Source organism: Melanotaenia boesemani, chromosome 22 (assembly GCF_017639745.1).
Source record: "Melanotaenia boesemani isolate fMelBoe1 chromosome 22, fMelBoe1.pri, whole genome shotgun sequence".
In the NCBI taxonomy this organism is placed as follows: Eukaryota; Metazoa; Chordata; class Actinopteri; order Atheriniformes; family Melanotaeniidae; genus Melanotaenia; species Melanotaenia boesemani.
Window position 1 is genome coordinate 26264570 of NC_055703.1, and position 23350 is coordinate 26287919.

Here is a 23350-nt window from a genome sequence, read left to right on the forward strand (position 1 = left end):
TCAGGACCTGAACTCACCTGCAGAACAGCTGTGTAACCTGCAGAGGGCGCCACCTGCCTCTGTTTGGGCTCACAGTCCAGATCCTGCAGGAAGAAACAGACAAGAAGACTTTATAGTTCTATTCAACACTATTTATGAAGAGCATGAAAAATACCAGCAGTAATAACAGAGACCAGACTGAAACTGAAATAAAAAAAATACATAAATAATATATGTTTGATCTGATAAGTAAAAAAAGACAGAAATTTATTTAAAACTAATGTGATGAGCAAAGAGAAGAAGAAAAGCAGAGAAGCAGCAGGACAGAAAGGACACACAGGAGGAGGTGACAGGAGGTTAAAGAGGAGCAGCAGGAAGGAGGTGGAGGTCATGTGGAGATGAGGTGTGGAAGAGGAGGAGGGGGGGGTCATCTCCTGCCTCTGTGGAGGATTAACATTCAGGGACAATGACTTCAGGAAGAATAAAAGACCCTCGAAGCTTTTAATCCACCTCCTCTGTGTCCACACACCAGCAGGCTGCTCTCCAACAGCTAAACAAACACCAACTCCTTTCTTTCCCGACTCTTTTGTTCTGTATTTGCTAAATTCCGTATCTCCGATGAAGAATTTGGGAACAGCTGGTGCAGTTTCCAGGATCTGCATCCTCAGAAAGCTTTGGTCCTGCCGTGACACGATGCTGAGACCAACAATCTCACACTTTCACCGTCAGTCAGGTGCGTTTCTAACGGGTGAACGGCAGGTGTGTCATCTCAACCGCGGCTCTTTAAAAGACATTAGAAGTTGTTTTTTAGGAAAATTAATCCGATTGATGATTTCAGGCGACATATCAGCTGATCTGTAGCTGTTCTGTGTGAGAAATGAATGGAAAGGGAAGAGTTTGGAGGGTTGAAGCTGGACCTTGGAGCAGCAGACAGTAAAACCGTGATGAGCACAGTTCGACCACGTAACAGTCTTACAACGATAACTGAGTGGTTACCATGGCTACAGTCTGTGATCAATAATGTTTAAACTAGAAAACTTTAAAGTTTACTTCCTGCACAACCTACAACGCTGATTGTGATTCTGTTTACGCCAACATTTATCCAGGAAGGTCTGATGTGAAGAGGAACCTTGTTCTGTAGAAGGAAAGCTGCTTTTTACAGGAAGAACCTCCCGGCTCGGCGTGGAGTGGAGGCGGTGAGGTCCGGGAACTGTGAAGTGGGTCTGTTAGATCACAGCAGCTGTTTGTTTCCTGCAGAGCCGACGGCAACTATCATCTCCACATGTACCTCAGAGATCCAGAGCTGTGTCTGAGTCAGCTCTGCTCGCCAACATCCATCACTTTCCATCATGAGACTAAATCTCCACAACAAACTGGAATGCTAGTAGTTAGATGAGACTTCAGCCTTCAGTTATCAGAGTTTTCAGCAGAACCTGATTCAGCGATCACAAGAAATGACAGAAAAAGCTTTAGACTGTCCTTTTGGATTCTTTGGTCTCTTTGGAACAAAATATAAACACAATGAGACTCTTCGTCATCTTCTTTTGGAGAAAGAGGAAGAGGAACTATCCTATTATCCAGATTTAAGCTTGTTACATACTCCGCGAGAAGCAAGAACTTTGTTCTTGTTCTTGAGACCAAAAGAACAAAGTTTGCATTGGTCCGGTCATTTCATTCTCTGTGTCTTTAAATTCCACATGTACTTTCTCACCACCTCGATCAGCTGCTCATTAAAGGTATCCGTTCAACATTGCATCAGGGGAAATGCGGAAGCCACAAATTTCTGTTTCATTCTTTTCTCCGTTAACAACGTTAAATATCCGAACAATCACACAATACTTCTAGGAGCCTCACAGAAAGTTCTGCTCAGCCGATGTGTCGAGAACAAGCTGCAATCTGTCCCCGTTCATGTCCGCAAGAGCAAAATAACGTCATTTTGTTCTCGTGGCCTTGAGAACAAGAACAAATTTCTCGTGGAGTATCTAACAGCCTTAAGCTCAGTGTTTCCCACGCTGATGCTTGTTGGGAACCTGCTGGGTGTGGGTTTTAAGCCAAAGATGGATTTTTTTTTTCCCAACCCCAAGTTATTTGGTGATGAAACAAAACAGAACAACTGAAAACAGACTGTGGAAGAAGCTCCTGCCTCAGAGTCCACCATCAGCCCTCCAACCACCAACCATGGTCACACAAGCCTCGTTTTTTTCAGGGACGGGTCCAGGTCAGTCTTTGTTTTATACAGGCAAAAAATGAGAAGGGTGCCAGAATTGCCAGAAAAAACAGCTGTCATGGATGCTGCATCTGGAGAGATGGGATGCAGCATCATTCAGTTAAACACGGTGTGTTTTTTGGTTGAGGTGGTATTGATAATGGATTTATAAATAATAAACAGGAAGAACTGCGGCAGCTTTGCAAAGTTCTTCAGACAATGCTTCAAATAAAACTTTTATTTCACTTGTATTTATTTAATTTATATATAAAACTTCAAATCCCAACAGGAAAGATGGTGAAAATATGAATATATGAATATAAAGATGTTAAGTTGAAGAGCTCAGTTTTCTGTAAAATGATTTAAAATACAAACTGAGTGGAGCTGAACTGTGCAGCAGCAGAAAAAAGAAATATTCCAAACTGAACTGAGTTTGTCTGCAGGAGGAAACATTGAGACCAAACCTGCTGCTGGTTCTGTAAAATCTGTGAAGTGGACTTTCTCTCAGTCTCAGTGTAAACAGCAGGCGCGTGTCGCAATGTTTGAACAGAAGCTGAGCCAAAACAGACGGTCAGCTGTAGACAGATTTATCCTCCGCTCTCCAAACCACAGACTCTCATGGTCCTTAAAATAACTGGCTGTTTATCAGGAGGGGCCGTCAGGAGCCAAGAATGATGGGAACTTCAGCTGGGAGATTCCAGCAGGAAAAACATGAAGACAGGCCTGAAAAAGGCCTCATGAAGACGGGTGCTAGCACAGAGAAAAGATTATTTCTTTAGATGCGTGTTGTGCAGTGAGTGGTGAGGTCTATTACCTGGAGATCGAAGTTTTTTCCATTCCGTCTGTGCCTGTCCAGCCCATTCAGGACCTTCAGAGAAGATGGAAGGCCTCTCCTCCTTCCGCTTCCTCCCGTCAGAGACCGACAGCGCTGCCACAACGCCGCCTCCTCCCGACTGCACACCTGCATGACAGATTCACAGTCAGAGAAGGAAGTGAAGAAGTCCTGCAGGTTCCTCACCCCTTTGACAGAGAAAAGCTTCTTACCAGAGCGTGGAAGGAGGACACGGAGAAGACGCCCAGACGTCCCAGCATGCTCTTGGAAGGCCGGCTGGCCACGGCCAGGAGGCTCTTGGGGTTGGGAAGTTCACTACCTTGCAGACTGGCCAGGTAACACCTGAGTCTGAACAGATCCAGGTTCAGTTTCTCAAGGTTCTGCTCCCATTGTTGGATCTGAAAACACACAAACACTAATAAACACTCAGTGTAAATTCATCCAGTCCACATCAGGTTTGCAGAGACTGAGCCAAACTGAGACTGGTTTTCTTCATTGGGTAATTAATAGTCTGGAAATAACATAAAATTCTGAGTTAAAAAATTTAACTGGGGAAATAAAATTGGTTCGACAGCAGAACTAAAACCAGCTAACCTGCTTGAGTTCAGATCCGAGGTGCATCTCATCCAGAATCATAAAAACAGGTAAAGGATTACTGAACTTCACAGGTCCTGACCTGGTTCTCCACAGCCTTCCGGTTCTTCTGCTCCTTGATGACAGACAGCTGCAGCTCGGCCATCTTCTTCATCTTCCCGTCCATGTCGATCTTGTGCAGCAGTGATCGTGTCTGGCAGTGCAGCAGGTGCAGCGTGTCCTCCTTCCCCTGCCGCCGGGCCAGCAGGGAGGCGCTCGCAGAGTGGATGGCCGTCACCCAGTTCTCCAGGTCCGTCTGGTTGGTGGCCTGGACAGGTCAGAAACAGACATAGTTCAGGTTTGCTCACAGCAGATAACACCTGAGAGAAATAAGAATGAAATCATTTTCACATTTTACAGAAACTTCTTTCTAATGTTTGTTGGTGTTTTTAACCCGTAAAACTCTGTTGCTTGTAATGTATTCTGCTGTAAAAAAAAAACTTGCCTTGCCTAAATATTTTCTGTTGTGTGTTTGTTTCAATAACAATATTTTTCTCCTGAAAGCCAAGACTTGAGAGAACGATGAGATGAGAAAAGGTTTGGTCACTGTTGATCTGTGTGTTATTTCTACAAAGTTCTGTTAGTAATAAATTCTGCTTTCTTCTCCTGGTCGGTCTTTATGCTGCTAAATCTATTCATACATTCCTTTTAAATGACTGGGGTTAAAAAATTTGAGATTCTACAGGCATTTTTATATTGAAATAACAGATGGACCAAAATGGAGCAAAATGTTTTAAGGGTCAATTACCAACAGGACACACATGTTTTTCAGCTTCTTCACACCAACAGCTGCTTGTGTTCAGGAGGATTTACTCGCTGTAAAAAGGAACATTTGTTGCAGTAATTTGCTGTGTTGTGACTCCCATTAACAGCCCCCCCCCCCCCCCCCCCCCCTTCCATCCTCAGCTGAGAAAAGCTCCTCCACACCTCTGTATGGTTCCTTCATCCTCCTCCTCCTCAGTGATTTATGTGTGTGTGTGGGTAAACACTCACTGAGAGCAGTGAGAGTTACTCTGAGTAAAAGATCTCCCCGAGCTCGTAAAGCCAGAGGGAGATCACAGAGATAAATGCTCTCTAGTTAAATCAGAGGTCATCGCCGCTGCCAGAGAGGACGCAGGAAGTAAGTTACATCTATTTTTAGAGCGCGGTGACCTCTGACCCCTGAAGTCCTGCTTTCTGCGAAGGCACAGAGGAAAACTCACAACTACAGATGCAGAGAAAATCCTAAAATGCTTCATGAAGGAGAGTGAATGTGGTGAGAATCCACATCCCGTTGATTCAGACTGACTGAAATCAGAGAGCATCATGGGAAAAGAGATGAAGTCAACAATTAAAGCTAAAGAATGAGAAGAAACATTTCTAGAAAGTCTTCAAATGATGCCAAAAATATCACAGCAGAGCAGTATCTAACAAAAACATTTTATGTGGTGCCTTCAGGGACACTCCGGCACCTCAGGACTGCAGCAGAGCAGCTGTTTCACCTGGAGCAGGTAGACGTCTCCATACGAGTTGCTCAGACAGAAGACGTGCTCCCTCCTGGGATGTTCGGGGACGGCCTGGACGATGCTGTCGTCGGCCAGCAGAGCGTAGCGAGGCGACAGCTCCTGCTCGGCGCCGCTCCGTCCAAACCTCTCGTAAAACAGCAGAGTGCAGCCTGACGGGATGAAGTCATTCATTCATTATTTATCGTGTTCTAAGTTTCATGAAACATGCTACAGATTTAAGAGGTTTTTCATCTGGATGCAACACATCTTCAGCACCAGCTGATGCGAATGGGGAATTTTCACACTTTTGGCTTTTCAAATGTTGGTCCTAAACACCGGCCACTGACACACTTTCTCCTTAAATGAAAGTCATGTGTGAAGGTTAAATATGAGAAGATTGAATCAGAGTTTTTCGGGTGTCTGTGTCCATGTGGAGGGACTCACCCTTCAGAGTCACCCAGAAGTGCCTCCACCTGCGACGGGTGACGAGCTCCAGCTTCCCGTCCTTGTTGACAGTGATAAGAGCTTTGAAGGAGAGCCAGCCTGCCCTTCGTACCACACCCTGCTCCTTCTCAAACAGCACATCCACCTCCTCTGCTCCTCCTTGCACCTCCACCTCCCCATCCATCTCCTCCTCTCCCTCGTCTTCCTCTCCGTCTCCTTCTGACGGCTCTGTCCGGTCAGCCGTACTGCTGCAGCCCGTTTCAAGCTCCTGCATGAAGTTTTCGTAGATGTTCTGGCGTTGAGCATCACTGTTCTGTGTCTGGTTCTGGTTCAGGCTCCTGAAGGAGCCACAGTGGGCCGAAGGGAACAGGTTCTGGTTCAGCTGGTGGAGTGGGTTACAGGACCACAATGTGCTGGAGGCAGACGGTCCAGACGGTCCGCTGGTAAAGACATCAGTTGTGTCGCTGCTGTGTGGCTCCTGCAGGGAAATCAAACCCTAGTTTTATCTGGACTCAGTTTTAGAAGCAGGACCAGTTTAGGATCTGATGAACAGTAAACTGTATGGAACACCAAGGCTGCCATAATTCAATATAAAACAAAAAACATGAATAGGTAAAAAAAAATTTAAATGCCAAATAAATGTGTTTCTAAACATAAAATGTATATACAGTATAATGTAAAAATAGATTATATATCATTTTTAGTAAATAAACTAAAATCAAAAATAAATTTAAACTAAATTAAAATAAAATAAAATATAATAAAGTTAAATAAAATAAAACAAAATGGATTCATGGATAAAAAATATATCAACAAAATGTTAATAAACGACTAAATCAATCAATGAAAATTTAAATTGAATAATGCAGTTTAAATTAAGACAAACAAAAAAATCATTAAACTGATAATTACAGAAATACATTTGCTTTATTTTAATAGAATTTATTAATAGAGTCTGGTGGCTTCCCAGACCTGCTCTGTCAGTGTCGTTCTTCCTCCTGCTGCTTTTATTTGCTGTAGCTGTTTGCTAAATTTGCTTTTAAGGAGTTTATGAGTTGGTTTTACTGACCACAGTTTTCTGCTTCATTACTGTTAACTGGGTGTGAAAACGCTGCACAGAAAACAAACAAGGCGAGACAGTGAAAGCAACTCCACCCACTGATCGCTGCCAGCGTGAGCATGAAGCTGACAAATACAACCATCCTTAGGTTTGATGAGAATTAATCAGCTTCTGTCAGCTGTTACCTTCAGACGTGTATTTACTATTTATGATTAAATAAATAAAAAAAAAAACATTTAAAAGAGGATTATTGGTGAATTTTTGCAACAGTCGATTGTGTTCTTGTCATTTTTACGTTTTATGATAAAATATTTTTTGTATTGAATGTTCCATCTTGCTCTCTTACCTGGATCCTCCTCTTCTTCCTGCTCAGGCTTCCCGTCCAGTCACTGAGCTGTCTGATTCGGCTCTTCAGGAAGTCTTTCCGGTTGTTCCCGGTGGAGGTAGAGTTCACAGGCTCGGCCTTGCGACAGGGCAGCGTGTGGGAGGAGTAGCGCTGCTCCACATCTCTGATCAAACCCTCTGCCTCCTGGATGATGTCACCTGGTGGTGAGGAAGAGGAGGTGGTGCCCAGCTGCTCTGGTGCGGTGGGGAAGGCAGCCAGCGTGTGGTGGCTGCTGTAGACGTTGCAGGGTGAAATGAGGTCCGTGAGGTCCGGCTGCAGGATCACAGAGTCCCCGATGCCGCTGTCCTCGGTGTGACCGGAGGAGGAGCAGGAGTTGTGGCCTGTGGCAGTCTCTGTGGGGTGGAGAAGGTGGGTGGAGGTAGGTGACATGTCCTCCACCAGAGCAGAGGAGCAGGTGTTGTAGCCGCTGCTGCTGGTGGCGGTCTCCTCAGTGCGGGTGGAGGAGCAGGTGTTGTAGCCGCTCTGCCCGCAGATGAACACGCTGTCCGTCAGCTCGCCGCCGGTGCCCCACGGCGAGTCGTACCAGGAGCCGTCAGAGCTGAGCGAGCTGCCCTTGCTGGTCCGGAGGGACGGTTCTGGGCCGACAGCAGCACTGGGTGCCAGTGCCTGTGGCTCTGCTGGGACCACCCTGGCGTTGGTGAACTCCACCCTCATGCTGCCATCTTTGCTGAGCAGCACCTTTGGGCTGCCACCGCTCTCCAGAGATGCCCGCTCACCACCACTCCCCCGGTATTCAAACTGACCCCTGCAGCTGCCCTGCACCCGCTCCTCCCTTCCTCTGGGTGCATGCTCATAGCGCCAGGAGGTGTGGGGCGCTCCAGCAACGTACTGGCTCTGGTAGCTCCGCCCACGGCTCCTGCAGCTGCCCTGGCTGCTGCTCCTCCACCAGCTGCGAGCTGAAGGCACCTCCTCCCTCCTGGAGGAAAACCTGAGCGAGCAGGAGGGTTTGATGGGGGAGATGAAGCTGCTGTGACTGTCTGCGTTTCCCATGGCAACCTGGAGGAGCAGGGAAGATGACATCATTAACATGAGACAGTTTGAGTGACAGTTAACATGGGGCCTGCTCTTTGGCTTTTTAGCGATTCTGATTCATAAAAACTTTACTTTCTCATGTTTTCTGCTTCCAGACTCAACCATCAACTGAGCGAGTACCACAGCTGGATTCATGAAGAATGAGGCCTGGGGTAAAAATCCGCTCCTGGGCTTTTAGATATCAGCTCTACAACTTACAGACATCGTAAGTATCATACATAACATTACGTCATCAATGCTAACAAAACACCACATACGAAACGGGTATAGTGGTGCATTCGATTTGTACGATTTGGAGTTTCCAAATTCCCATTCGTAAATGCAGTAAGAATGCCTCTTGAAGCCAAATATCTGACTTGGAAAGTCAGATATCCGAAAGTCGGATATCCAACTTGACTGATTAAAGATGGCGGCTATTTCCCAGATCCGACTTCCAACCTCCGAGTCAAGTCTAACGCACCATAAATCCTATTTAATTTGCATAAGATAAAGAATTTATCAAATTAATTCATTAAAATGTTTTTATTCAAATAGAAAACACTGCTTGCATTGTTGTTTTGATAATGTAAATTTTTGATTTCTCAAACAACATTTTGTTGTCCAAACCTGGAAAAACCATTTCCAACAAACAGCAACTACCACAGTTAAAATAGTATATATATGAGTATAACTGAGAATTAAATCGATCCAAGTACTTTATCTTCTTCTGTGCTGCTGTCACATCTTCTCTCTGATTCCTTTTCATCATAAATGAAACATCTGTCAATATTAAATTGTTTTTAGTTTTTTTGTTCCATGTTATTTTCTTATAAACAACTTTATTTCCTCTGTTGCTTTAGCTGCAAACATCACATCTAGTAATGAAAATGTAAAACATGCAGTGGGAGAAAATCAATCAGATGATCTGAAAACAAAACTTTGACCAGATTAATCGTGTCAGAAACTAATCCAACCTCATCAGTTCCTCAGTTTTACCGATTTGTGCTCCTCAGATCCTCAGAAGCTCCTTCATGCTTCGTCCTGCTGCCTCCTCTTCCTCTCTCCTCACTGCTGAAGCTCGCTGTTGCTTCCAGCTGCTCCCTCTCTCTCTCTGTGCTCGTCTATGTCGTTCTGCCCGCTCTTCACACCAGCTCATCTGTTGGGGGAGAACAGAGGGAAGGAGGGGCTTCATCAGCTTCAGCACACAGACTTTCCTTTTGTACGACCCCCCTCCCTCCCTCCTCTTCCTCAGCAGAGCTCTTCCATGACGTTTCTTTTCTGAAACCAGACCTACTCGCTTTTCTGTTTATTTTGGTTTTCTGGAATGCTGAGCAATTTTCTCCTCCTTTTCTCCCGTTCGTTGTTTCCCTGCTGCCAAACGTGAATCTGCAGGAGCTCATCAGACATCATCAGGTTGCAAAGCCTGAAGTTAATCATCTACAAAAAACCATCACTGCTCCTGAAGCTAAGTGGCTCATTTACAAACCTGAGACAATATGAGAAAACGTCCTGGAAGAAAACTGAGTTAAAGCACTGACACTGAATCTCGACTGAGCATGGAGGACTGATGGAGGAATCTAATGATCATCACAGCCCGACTCGCTGAGGGAAATGCAGGGGGAAAAGGAAAAAGTTAAATGGCTCTGACTAATAACTGGATAAAAAAAAGTGACCTACCTTTACTACCAAACTCTGACAGGTGGTCATTTTAAATCTTAAAAAAAAGTCTCCTGGCTCACGTCCATTTACAGCCTTAGATCTGTTTCTCTTCTCAAACACACCAACTCTGCTCTGACTCTAAAAAATAAAACAATCAGACACTCTGCAGAGCTACACTGACACAGATTAACACGAGTGATAACCACCTGCAAGACTAACACACTTCTGAGAGATTTGATCTAAAGAAAAAAAAAAAGAAGAAAAAAATAAATAAATAAAGCCAATACTGCAACAGAAATGGTGGAAAGTCAACTCAGCTTCAAACTGTGATCAGTGATCCAAGTTGAAATGTTCTAAAAATGACCAGGAAACAAATACAGCGAAAGAATAAACACATCCATCATAATGACACTGGTCAGGGTATAAAAACATCCATGAGCTCAGGAAAAAAGAAAATGTGGCTCAAACATTTTCTCTTTAAGTGACTTCAGCAGAAAAACAAAGGAGAAACGTTTGAATCAGACAAGATCTGAACATTAAACACATCAGATTTCATAAGAAACGCCTGAATGAAGTAGAAAGAAAAAAATATAAGTAGAATTTATTCAATGAGCTGAAGGTCTCAGTTATCCATGACTAAGAATGTCACTGGTTTCCTCTCAAACCAGTTTCTTCCTCGTTAATCAGAGTATTCACACTTTAAATTCCACCTTAGTTTTAGTAAAACAGCTGACTCAAACTGAACATGTGACATGTGGAAAATGAAATATTTCTAAGCTCTGAGTGAAGAAAAGCAGAAACTATCAGAATCACTGTTGTGTTTCTGAATTTAAAGGATCAAACATCTCAACAAGAACTCATCAGAGCTTTATAAAACTTCCTTTAGCGAGCTGCAGAGGTCAGAGGTCAGGTCGGGCTCCTGGTTCAGCGTTCGCCAGCAGTTCGCTTCTGCAGGTGACGCCCATCCGGTCCCAGAGGAGGAAGGAGCGGGGTGGAGCCGAGGAGGAGGAGGAGTCGACAGCAGCACAATGACACAAAGAACCGCTGACCCCCGAACGCATCACTGACCTCTGACCTCTTTCACCAAGACACAACAGGAAGGAAGAAACCTGGACAGCTGCAGTGACACCGTTTATATGATTTTATTTGACATTTTTTATTTCAGCTTTAGTTTGATCAACATCAGATGGTAAATGGTAAATCAGACGGGGGTAACTGGGTGGAAAATCCTAAAAATTTCAATGTTGATGTGCAGCGGTGGTGAGAATTCCAGTGGAGTCGGCCATTTTTAACAACTTTCTGACATTTTATCAGATCAGTCACTTAGTTGGGACAATAAACTTCAGCTGCAGCCATGAAGGGAATGTGATGTGATGAATGAAAAGCTTCCTCTCAGACACGATATCAGTCCACACAGAGAACATCCTCCACTGGAAGGACCAGAAAACTCAGAGGAAGCTGTCAGAACTCCACCACAGGCGTCATTAAACCAGATCTTCTCTTGGACCTGAGCATACGCTCTCAGACTGCAGCCTCAGTGAAGGCCTATGTGAGTGCAGCAGACCCTCACCCATCATTAACCCCCCCCCCCCCCTCCCCTCCATCCTCCTCCTCGGGCCAGTGCTGCTTTGTGAGCTGAAGTTCTGAAAGGAGAAAGTCTGCTGCACACTTTTGTCTGTTTGTCCCATCGGCCATCTGCCGGCTTGCAGGACGCCCGCCACGGGCGACCCCTCCCATTCTCCACAGACAAAGACCCTCCTCATCCTCCTCGCCCCCTCCCTCAGGCCGGCGTGAGGCCGTCAGCCAGAAAGAATCATCAGATCTGAGCTGAGAAGATGTAATTAATGCAGATGGAAGCGTGGATTCATATGGAGGAATGCCACCTGCTCACTGAGCTTCATGGGAGCAAATCAAAGCAGGCAGAGTTCAGCATGTTTTGCATGGCTCAGATGGTCCCTGATGGTGGAGCCACAACGACAAACACGGGCAAGTTCACGCTGGTGAAAGAAAGCAGCAGAACTACAAAAAAAAAAAAGAGAAAATTTCTACAGAAACATGAAGTCATCGCAGGTAGTTATTCTCCTAACTAACCTGACTGCTAATGACATCAACATGTATCAACTTCATGACTATGTGGGACTGCAGAAATAGGGAGTTCTGTCAGATTCTGCTGATTTAGACTAATCAGAGCAGACTGGGCCCTGCAGGAGGCGGGGCTTATCAAAAACAGGAGCACCACTTCCTAAATGTATGTCCGTTTCAAACGTCACTGCCCTCAGACTTTCATGCGTCCCACCAGAGGGCCGAGCAGAGTTCAGAGTTCACCTCCGAGTTCCGACGTCCACAAAATAACAAACATGGCGTCGATGGAGGAGGCGGAGCAGATCCTGATGGTGCTCATTCTCAGAAAAAGGGATAAAAAAGGCAGCACGTTAGATGGCGGTGTGACATCAAATACGTCATGGCTTCTTTTTCTTCTTCTCTGTTCCTTTTGTGAGCCACACATCAGCTATAATCCTCTACACTACCCTGCGGTTTCCGATGGTGATGCTCTGTTAGGGAACGTATCTGCAAAAGCCTCCAAAAAGTACCACGTTACGTAAATGATGCAGAAGACAGATGAAACTCTTAGTATTAGTCTTTTGGGCCTTAAGGCATCAAATGTGAAAGAAAAGATCTTTAATTAACAAAAGTTTATGATGCATCAGGTAAAGAAACAGAAACAGCAGCAGAAACGGCAGCAGACTGAGAACCTAAAGCATCACAATAAACCAGAGTTCAAATGAAGAGTGAATCTGTTTCTGCAGGCAGCAGCTGAGGAAACAACAACACAAACTTTTGAGCACCAAACAAGCATCTGCAGGCTGCAGAACATCCTCTGACATCTGAAACTTAATTACTGATTTAACCTTTAATTTACCAGGAAGCCCCATGAGAAAACATCTATGTTCCGAAGGACACCTGGTAATTAATTTTCCAATTTATTTATTACCAAATTAAATTAAATAAAAATAGAATCTGCACGCATAGCTCAAAACTAAAATGAGTCCAAATTTCAACTAAAGATAAATTCAGCATCAGAGTCTGTCTAGATGTTCTTTGCTTTAAAACTACATAAATCCCTCATGGAGTGAAAACGCTGAACACACGCAGGAAACAGGAAGTCCAGATCAGCTGAAAACAGCAGGAAATTTCCTGCATAAACACAACAAAAACCTGTGAATTTACACTGATAACATCTCTGTGGTTTCTAGAAAACAGATATTTTATCAATTAAATACATTAGAAAGGGCTGATGCTGATGTTTTAACATTTAAAAAATATAGGTTTTAATGTTTCTGGTCTTGAATTAGCAGCAGTAATGTGCTGTTCTGGATTTATCTGCAGTAACCAACCAACTGGAGTCGGCAGCAGATCCAAACATTCATCAGCCTACAATAAAGCTAAAGTTTGTTTGTGAGAAACAGTCGACCTGCACACTCAGGACTCAAACAGGTCTCCCCACACTTCTCTTTGGGAATAATTGTTAACACAGACGGGGGAGGGGAGCTGTGTTTGTGTAGGGAGATGCCAAGAAGCAAAAAGAGTGCCCCCCCCCATCCAAGCACAAAGACGGAGTCGATAAGTAGGAGAAGGGAGGGGCTGCAGTGAGCAGCCACTTTCTCCCCATCAGGGGAAGTGTGCCTGGATGGGGAGGGGGTGAGGGAGGCGTGGGTGGGGGTCCGTTTCCTGTCCCAGCTAACTGGGGTCCTTGTCCTGGCACAGTAGGCGGACGGGCGGAGCCCCTGAACTCGAGGTGGGGCCAAGTGTTGGGTTTGGTGTGGTCGCTACAGCTGCTTCCTCTCCTGGAGAACGTCCTGCAGATCACTGGAGAAGATTTACACACACTTTTCTTCTGAGGAGGTCTGAAGGATCCAAACCAGAGTCCAGAACAGAGAAGTGTCTCAGAGCAGCTCTCCTAATCTCATTACGCAAGTAATGAGATCAAGAAGTTATAATGATGTTATTTCAAACAGCTGGCTGCAATGATGATTTGGTACAAAAACAGCCTCCATGAAAGTCTTTGAGGAGCAAAGATGGACTGAGGGTCTCCAGTTTGTCCCCCAGTCTGAAACACCATCACTCAGCCTCCTGCTGGGCTGCTGTGAAACATCACAGGAACATCACGGATGAAACATCAGAGATGAAACATCAGAGATGCTTCTGTGAACTGGTTCAGAATGAATAAACCAGGCTGTGAACTGTAATCGTTTGATTTCACTTGAGGGGGGACTTTTTTTACTGCTGCACCACTAAAGAAGCAGCAGAGCAGCTGGGCTACTGGGGATGCTGAGCAGTGAAAATAGATGGAGAAAGTGTTTGGGCCGCTGTAAATGAACCTTAGTCTGCTTTCACAGATACTCCGGCTCTTTTGGAGCAGCATGAACGCTCATGCATACCTCGGTGTGGACCAAAGAAGTAAACTCTCCATTTGAAAACTGGGGGCTTCGGCTCACTTGCAAGTGAATCCTGGTGCAGTTTGTTAGTAAAATCTTTATTCTGATCATTTTCATTTACATCTATATTCATATTGATACAATGATTTATGAATGCGAAGGGTTAAACTTTAGCTGAAAGTAGTGTTAGATGCTTATGTGCCAAATAGAAAATAGCCAGCCTGACCATGGTTGAAGGTTTAGTTTAGGTTGAAGTCAGATTTCAAAGTGGGGTCAGATTCGGTTGAGTTAGTTTAGACTAATTTAAACTGTTGTCATGCATGCACTGTCTATGTGTCCTATGCCCACAGGGACTGGCTGTGAGGTGTAGGCAGTAGGGAGGGTTTTGGATGGATTAAGACACTAATAGAAGAAAAAAGAAATGTAAACAACTTCTGCAGACTCTTGTTAAACCTGTTTTCCTGCTGCTGCAACGTGAGCTTTATGGATTTATTTCTCACTGATGGTTTAATGAAGAATTTCCACGACAGGTTTGCTTGCAGTGCAAAAAGAAACGGACCATCCAGTGAACTAAAAACAGGACGTGCTGTAGAAATGCCTGTAACTGAACATGGAGGATATCTGGTTGCCTCTCCGGCTGCTCATACTGGACAGATTCTGGTGAAAACTGCATTAGGTTTGAATGCCAAAGTAAAAACAGAAACCGGTCCTGTTCAATGATCCGGATTTTCTTCTTTTTGGTCAGCATTTGGTTGTTTCTGGGAAGATCGCCCCAAATGAGCAGTAGTAACTGCGGTTCTGAGGAGAAAGACGGATCCAGGGCTGTGATAAACATATATTCTCATGACAACTGTGACAATGGAATATACTTTTCTTTAATCTGCTGCAGTTATTTTCTGTGGTCAACACTCGTCATGGATGGAAACATACAGTCAAATATCTTCACATGCAATTCTAGTCATGCAGCCGAGCACCAAGATTCAAGTAAGAAAAAACACAAAGATCACTGAAACAAGAAGATACGAGTCTGATCTGATCCCACCGCCATCATCACCATCATCATCATCACGGTGCCTCCCAGCAGGCTGCTGTGAAGGATCGATGGTCTTGGCTCCAACCAACAGTTAACTGAATGAAGACACAAACCCACTCGGCTGAAGCTGCAGAGCTAAACTGACACTAATCAGATCAGATCCTGGATCAAATGTGGTTTACTTTAACCAGCCAAGGTTACCTGCAGGTCTCCAGTTAACTGCCAACAAATCAGAGTTAATGTCGTCTGCCGAGACTCAAACGCCTCCGTTAACCACAGAACGTCTTCACATCCCAGAAACAGCGATTCTGATCCTCATCTCCTTCCACACAACACAAACTGGAACAAACGTCCCATTTAGCATCCGACTGGAAAAGTCTGGCTTCATGTGATTAATAAAATAATTCACTTATTGTAGATTAATCATTCATTTCAGTACTGATGTTTAATGAATTTAATTAAATATACTTTATTTTTACCAGAGGGAAATTGTAGAGAAAATGAAGAGAAAACGTTGAATTTAAGGATTTTCATTGTTTGACACAACTGATCCACAAAACAGAAAACAAAACCCCAGAGAAGAAAACAAAAAGAAAGACTTACATAAGACTGTGTTTATTCGGAGTCTGACTGTGAGGATGACGTGTTCCTGCAGCTTCTTCTTCCTCTTCGCAGGTTTTGCTGTCAGAGTCAAAGAAAAACAGAATTACATCTTTACCTGCTGAGTCCACATCTGGATCTACAGTCAGCTGGACATCTTCACTCACATGCAACCGCGATTTACACCAGCAAAAACGAGTGAATTATTCCTGTTGTGTATTCTTCTGTACACAGACTATTTCATGTCTGTAAATGTGTCTCAGCTTCCTGCTAAATAAATCTTTGAATCTCCAGAGTCTCGTTTTATTGGTTAAAAATGTATCTTCCATCTTTTCTTACTCCAGCAGCTGAATTCAGTCGTGTTCTGGCACATTAAAGCTGACAGATTAAATAGTCGGGACTCCTCAGGGCCCATCAGGGACTCGTGGCGGCCCCCAGGTCTTCATAATCTGAATGGTCTGACACAACATTTGGTACAACAAGAAACACGAGCTGGATCTCTGGAGGCCGAATCTGAGCAGACAAGTGAAAAAGTGAAAAGTGAAGAAGCTTTTCTTCCTTTGTCCTTCACAGACAAAACAGGCGAGTCGCTTCATTCAGAGTCCAGATGCTGCTGAGGGGCCCCAAAAGTGAACAAATTCACTACAACTATAAACCCCATCAGCTGAAAAACAGACACCAACCGCAGATTCTAGTGATGAAATCATGAAAATAACAAAGCAAAAGTCGAACGTTGACCTGATTAGACAGAGAGAAAAAATCTCCTCCGCCCTGATTTATTCCAGCAGATTGACATTGTTAGAGCTGAAGAAGAAAACCTTCAATTCTCATGAGCTAGAAAGTAAATATTTGGTCTGAGCAGCTTTACTCTTCATCCCAGTCTGAATCTTCTTTAAGTAGTCTTCAGGAATAGTTCTCCAGGCTCCTTGAAGGACTTTCTAAAGCTCTTTAGTTAGATTCTGCCTTTTATTCCATTTTTTGTCCAGATGATCCCACACTGCTTCATCCCTCTCATCAGACCAGTTTTCACTGATCTTCGGTCCAGTTCTCGTGTCATGTGACATACCTGAGCCTTTTCTTCCTGTTTCCATTCCATAAAAATGGCTTCTTGACAGCCACGTTTCCATGGAGACCATTTCTGATGAGGCTTCAGCCAACAGTAGATAGATCAACTAAAGGTCCAGATGCCTCTCTCAGGTCCTGGTTCAGGCCTTTGCTGGATTTCAGTGCTAGATAGCGTTTTTAGTCCTGACACTTCTTCTGTTGTCCTCCACATGTCCAGTTTCTGCCTCCATGCTGAGATAAGCCAAGTTTCCAGCTAACAGCTGTTTGGGAATCACCTTGTTGCTGCTGAAATCCTGTTTTCTGTCTGATCTTTGCTGGTTTTCACAGATAAAACTACAGAAATGGGAACAAATGATGCGTCTCTGTGACAAAGAGCTTAAAGATCATAAAAACGTGATTAACTCCGACTGAAAAGAAAAGAAAGCAGCAAACACCGAGGAGCGATGTTGGTCCATAAAACCGCTGTACAAAGAGAAGTGATGGATTTATCTGAAGCTTTAATGACCCAAAGCTGCTTCTTTAATTTTTCATTTGTCTGACTGTACATTTTGCAGCCTACACACACATTCATGCTTCTACTTTTACATGCAAAGATCAGAACCAGTCCAGCAGCAGGAACCACACACGTGCGTGTAAACACAGAAATGAGCAGGAATCAGCGGTTAACCTAAAGCTCGTGTCAACAAAGTCCAACCACAGCGTCAACAGAGGCTGCAGGAGCTCAGACTCACTGAGAAACACTCGGACCGAGTTTAGTTTCTTCTGGAACAGAATCTTGTTAAAGTCCCTGAAGTTAAAGGAAAAACAACAAAATGCTGAATCTGTTAGAATCTCTCCTGGATCTGTTCCCCAGCGTCAACATCCTCACCATCATCATCATCATCATCACTCTGCCGATGCTTTTCCTGCAGGTTTAAACCAAACAAAGACAAACACACTGTGTCGGCATAAAAGTTGTAGCTCTGGAATGGTTCAGGTCCTATTTAAAAGACCAAACCCAGGAACTGCAAGACCTGGGTTTTAACATGGATTCTGAGCTAAAGCTTGAAAGCCAGTTGCTTTCACCTGAGGCAGCTGGCCAAAATTAAGCAATTTCTAGCACGACAGCACTTTGAAACAGTAATCCATGCCTTTGTAACCACCTCACTGGATTAGTGCAATGCACTTTATTTGGGGTGAGTCATTCTTTTATTTCTTGACTGCAGCTTTTACAAAATTAAGCTGCACATTTTTTAACTGGCACATGCAAGTATGAGCACATCACCCCGGTTTTATCGACTCTTCACTGGCTGCCTGTGCACTCCAGGATGCATTATAATTGCTTTAATTTGCTTTTAAGCGTTTAAAAGGTTTTGCCCTGTTGTACCTCTCTGAGCTCCTCTGTCTCTAAACACCTTCTCAGGATATCAGGTCAGCTGACTAACTCCACCTGAATGTGCCCAGGACTAGCTGGAAGCTCAAAGGGGACCCGGCCTTTGTAGTGGCAGCACCTCAACTGTGGGATGAGCTGACTTTACACATCAGACAGGCCTCTTCTATACCTGTTTTCTCTTCTTAAAATCCATCTGTTCACAAAGCTGCAAAGCTGCATCTGAACAAACCACAAGGCTTCTGGAACAATGTCCTTTGGACAGGCCGGAACAAAGTGGACTTGTTTGGTCATAATGGACAAAAAACAAACAGCATATCAGCACAAACACCTCAAACACCTGCGTGCCACAGTGGTGGAGGGATGATGATCTGGGCTTGTTCTGCAGCTACAGGAACTAGACACCTTGCAGTCACTGAGTGGACCATGAACTCCTCTGTATATCAAAGTATTCTGGATGTGAGTCCTTCTGTCCAACAGCTAAAGCTTGGCTGAAACTGTCTCATGCAATGATCCCAAACACACCAGCAGATCTAAGCTTAGTAAAACAAAGCTATTTATGCTAATAAAGATCTATTTCTGTCTAATAGCTAAGTTGTGCACTATTTTCAGATTAACCCATTAAGGCCCAACCTATGAAAAAATGGTAAGAAAAGTCTTTTTTTTTATTTAAGGTCTTTATTTGGCCCTTTAACAGGGAGGAGTTGGAGGGATATCTACCATTTATTACCATGTGATACATTAACAATATTACAATGTGGTTTTCTGCTTCTGGGTATCTATTAGGGGACAGAAGACAAGTATCAGATTGTGTTCAACAGGATTTTGAACAAAGTTTAGACCATAAATTGAAGCAAAATGTCTCAGAAACTGTATGTAACATATATGTCACGTCGGGCTCTTATAGGTTAAATTTAGAGTGTGAGGAAGCTGGTTTTATATTTAGAAGCTGTGTGTTCAGGCCGCCCAGAGTCCATCTACATGAAAAATCAGGCTGGACAAAAGGCCGGTTGGTCTGGTCCACACCCAAACTCTCCAACACATTGTTTCATTTACGTCAAACTTTATCAGTTCTGATAGGAAAGAAAGCCAAAACACAATTTAAAAACCCTCAGACCTTTACTTTAAGTGCAGTTTGTCTTCAGAGGTCCCTGTTTGGGTTTCATTGTTCTCAGGAAAAGTAAGTCTGTGCCTCCGCTGCTCTCCACCATCTGCTGTTGGAGTCATTTTGCTGTTTCATGAGAGCAAAGCTCAACAAAGTCTCCCTGTTTTCCTGAAAACCTGATTAAAGAGCTTTCGCTGAGCCGCAAACACACAGAGTCCTTAAAGTGCAGTGAGTGGAAAGCAGAGAAAAGCCTGTTTGTTCGGAGCAGGTAACACTCCCTGAGGTGTCCAGCTCGCAGTCCCAGCCCTGCATGATCTTTAAAGGTCCTGCAGCTGCTGAGCCTCAGAGGAATGTCAGAGTTTTTACAGTCAACCCGCTGAGGTGAGAAAAGTTCAGACCGTGCGGCCCGTTGTGTTTTCAGGAGGTTCTGTTGTGGAAATGATCCTGATCTGACAGAGCAGTCGGACCCAGGCTAACAAAACATCTTGGACGCAGATGAAGAACAAAGAGTGGCAACACAGACACGGAGGATTCAGATTCTGCTGAGCTGACAGAAGTTCTGAGGTCCGACCCGACCCAAGCAGACGTCTGTCACAAAGCCTCTGGAAAACATTTACACACTTCAGCTCAGGAACGCTGAACACAGTGATGATCTGAACAGAAAGCTTCTTCTGAACATGCGGTGTATAAAGGTGGGAGACCTGAACCAGCCTGGACCATCTGAGAACATCTGGCAGATTCAAGCTGCAGCAGAGCAGCTTCAGTCAGCTGAACAACCAGGACCACAAACCCACCAGTCAGATCCAGGATCATCTGTCTGCAGTGTAAGTGTGGATGAGTAACGGAGCAGTGGTCGGGTTGGTAAATATAACAGAGTTAAAATGGACTTTAAAAACTAGTGTTTAAACCTTTTATTCACTTTGATTCATGTTTGTGAATTTGATCTTTAAGAGTCATTTTAGTTTTATATTTCCTTCTTCTGTTCTTCTTCGTCAACAGATTCCCACCCCGGTTCTGACGAAGGTTTTCCTTCCTGGTTCTGGTTCTGATGGAGGTTTTCCTTCCTGGTTCTGGTTGTGATGGAGGTTTTCCTTCCTGGTTCTGGTTGTGATGGAGGTTTCTTTCCTGGTTCTGGTTGTGATGGAGGTTTTCCTTCCTGGTTCTGGTTGTGATGAAGGTTTTCCTTCCTGGTTCTGGTTCTGTTAGCCGTCTTTCTCTTGTGTAACACAGATTTATGTGCATGTAGTAGCTAGATGTCCAAGATGTTTAAACTTTGGGTCCACTGACCACAAATATCAACTCCAGATTCCAGGAACCTGGATTAACTTGAGCGTGAGCCCACAGAAGCCAAGATGGACGATAAACACACCATCATAAACGCTTCCGTTTAACAGATGTCTGAGAAATGTATCAGGTACAAGAACAGCTGGAGATGCACCTCTAGTTGCTAAAGTTACGGCAGCCTCACCATCTGTGTTTGTACAACTTAAGAAGTTTTAAAGAGAAACGTTCAAAGCTCCTCATGGACTAATTTTCTCACCATTAAAAGGGACAGATTGGTGGAAGACCTTTCAGAGGATTAAATCAGGAGTTATACTGAGTTGAAGCCTCTGGTTCATCGTCATCGGCATGCAGACAGCATGGATCTGGAGGGCTGAGCTACAGCTTACATGACAGAAATAATGTCCTCTCCTGCTGCTACACCTGCATGAAAAGCTAAAGTCCATCTGATGTTTCCTGCGTTTCTCTGATAAACAGGACAGGACAGTGGCTTTTATACGTTACTGTACACGGGCTTCCTGCCAAACCGACAAACTGCTGCCACATCTGGCTGCAGCAGCAGGATTTTCCCAGCCTGGTTGTAAACAACATGACGTCAACAACACACACGCAGACAGAAAGGAAATGCTGGTTTCCGCTGAGCTGCATCAGATTCAAACACCTCTGAAGGTCAAACATCCCGTCACACACTTCCTGTCCTGCTGTCACTGCACGGACACGACGAGCTGAGCAGGAAGAAGAGCTGGAACAAACTTTACATTTATAAAACCACTCTCTCCATTCCTGCAGAGACATTTCCGAATCACCCCAAGGTTTCGGATTTGTGGAAAGTTTCTGTTTGACGCAGGTTTGATCAGAATTTTGCTTTAAAATCTGAAAGTCTCACATGAACACAACTCATCTGCCTTTCAAGAGGTTTTGTGAGTCTTGACTCATTTTGATGTTTTTTTTTCTGTTTCTTTTTCATCTGTCTGATGCTTCTGAGTCTTCGATCATTTTTAGCTCATGAAGTCATCTTCAGTTATTTTAAGTTGTTCATGTTTTTGTGTTCATGTTCTTGATGCTCTGACATGAAACGGCACAATCATTTCATCCAGATGCAGCCCAGCAGCTGCTGACAGCTCAGATCCAGCTTAGCCCAACTTCTCATGCTGAAATCTTTAGCTGGAACTAGAAAAGGCTCCAGCTTCACAGCAGCTGTTGCCAAGAAACTAACCTGTTAAATCCCTGAGCAGATTTTTAGTCTTACATAAGAGCCCGGGAAACACCAGAAGGCAGAGAGTCACCAGAAACCACAGGAAGCTGAGGATCGACTCTTTCTGCTCATTACACAACAGTACAACTGGGAAACAACGAGGACTGGAGTCAGAGAAGGAAAACAAACGGAGGAGAAAAGCCGACAAATATGAGAGGAATCTTGGAGAAACCACATTACAGACTCCAAACATTATGAGGTTTGATGGGCTCAACATGTGAAGCCTGAACAGCCAATCAGAGACAAGCTGTTTCAGGCTGGAAACCAAAGGCCAGATTCCCGCTTCAAACTCACTGTGATGTCCGACTGAGATCCTGTCAGAACAGAGACATGAGGACGTGTCCAGGATGTCCTGGGAATGCCAGATCCAATCCAAATTTATTCATGGAGCACATTAAGAAAACAACAAAGGTTGGCCAAAGTGCTGCACATGGAGAGAATGAAAAAAAATATAAAACCTTCAAAAATGGATGAAGCAGCCATAAAATTCTACAACTCCTGCTGTGTTGAATGGTAGAAAAGATTAGTCTTTAAATAAGATTCAAAAGAAAAAAGTGAAGAAAGATGCCTAACATGTAGATCAGGGGTCCTAGAGGGCCACTATCCTGCAGGTTCTAGTTGTTTTCCTGCTCCAACACACGTGATTCAAATCAAATGGATCCAACAGCTTCTCGTAAAGTTCTGCACAATAAACCATTAACGTCAGTCAGGTGTGTTGGAGCAGGGAAAGATTTAAAACCTAAAGGCCTGCAACTCTTGAGGACCAGAGTTTGACACCCCTGATGTAGAGGAAACCCATTCTATAACTTTGGGGCTGCAAATAAAAAAAACTGATCCATTCCAAGCTTCAACATCAGCTTTGGATCAGCTGACCTTAGAGATCATGAGGGAGCGTCAGCAAGTCTGACAGATAAGGTGGCGAAAGGCCATTTTGTTGCAGTTGGAAAAAGCATTAAACTCAAGGTCACTTTCATCCCCAAATCTGTGACAGTGAATTTAAAGTATGGCATCAAGTCATATGGTTGGTGTCACAAAGAGCCACATGGGTGGAATAATATGACCCCAGACCTTTTATCAAGCATTCCAGCAGGCTGAAAAAAGTGGCAGTCAAAATATTTCAGCTAACTGTGGGTTTGTTTGATCGTCAGCATAACAATGAAATTAAATTCCAAATTTCCTCCAAATGGAACCGAAGGGCAGGAAGTGCAGAGAGAAAAGGAGGGGTCCCAGAATAGACCCCATAGCCAAGAGACACTAGATGATACAGAATCCTTTATGCTCACACAAAAACTTCAGTCTGCCAGGTTAGACTGAACCCAGCTCAAGGCTGCACCTTAACGCCATGATCCATTGTGTTAAAGGCAGCAGGGTGTAAAAGCACAGGGACAACATACTGAAACCACCAGCATCAGCAGCTAAAAATACGCCATTAAAAACCTTCAAAAGAGCAGATTTTAGGCTATGAAGTTTTTTAAAACCAGACTCTTTCTAT

At 44.0% G+C, this 23350-nt stretch overlaps 1 protein-coding gene across 4 annotated transcripts in view; it reads right to left on the reverse strand.

Moving 5' to 3' along the window:
• LOC121633424 (T-lymphoma invasion and metastasis-inducing protein 2) overlaps nt 1–23350 on the reverse strand; it is a 43856-nt gene that overhangs the window by 10325 nt on the left and 10181 nt on the right. For 3 of the 4 annotated variants that reach the window (XM_041975428.1, XM_041975425.1, XM_041975426.1), the window contains 9 exons: nt 15787–15864; nt 9052–9211; nt 6985–8040; nt 5579–6056; nt 5132–5304; nt 3694–3918; nt 3230–3415; nt 3000–3146; nt 18–83 (listed from right to left, as the gene is read on the reverse strand). In XM_041975428.1, the coding sequence (XP_041831362.1) occupies nt 18–83; nt 3000–3146; nt 3230–3415; nt 3694–3918; nt 5132–5304; nt 5579–6056; nt 6985–8034 (2325 nt within the window). In that variant the 5' untranslated portion in view covers nt 8035–8040; nt 9052–9211; nt 15787–15864. Of the gene's footprint in view, nt 1–17; nt 84–2999; nt 3147–3229; nt 3416–3693; nt 3919–5131; nt 5305–5578; nt 6057–6984; nt 8041–9051; nt 9212–9541; nt 9630–15786; nt 15865–23350 lie in introns of those variants that run through there. The other variant, XM_041975429.1, reaches the window with a different exon arrangement.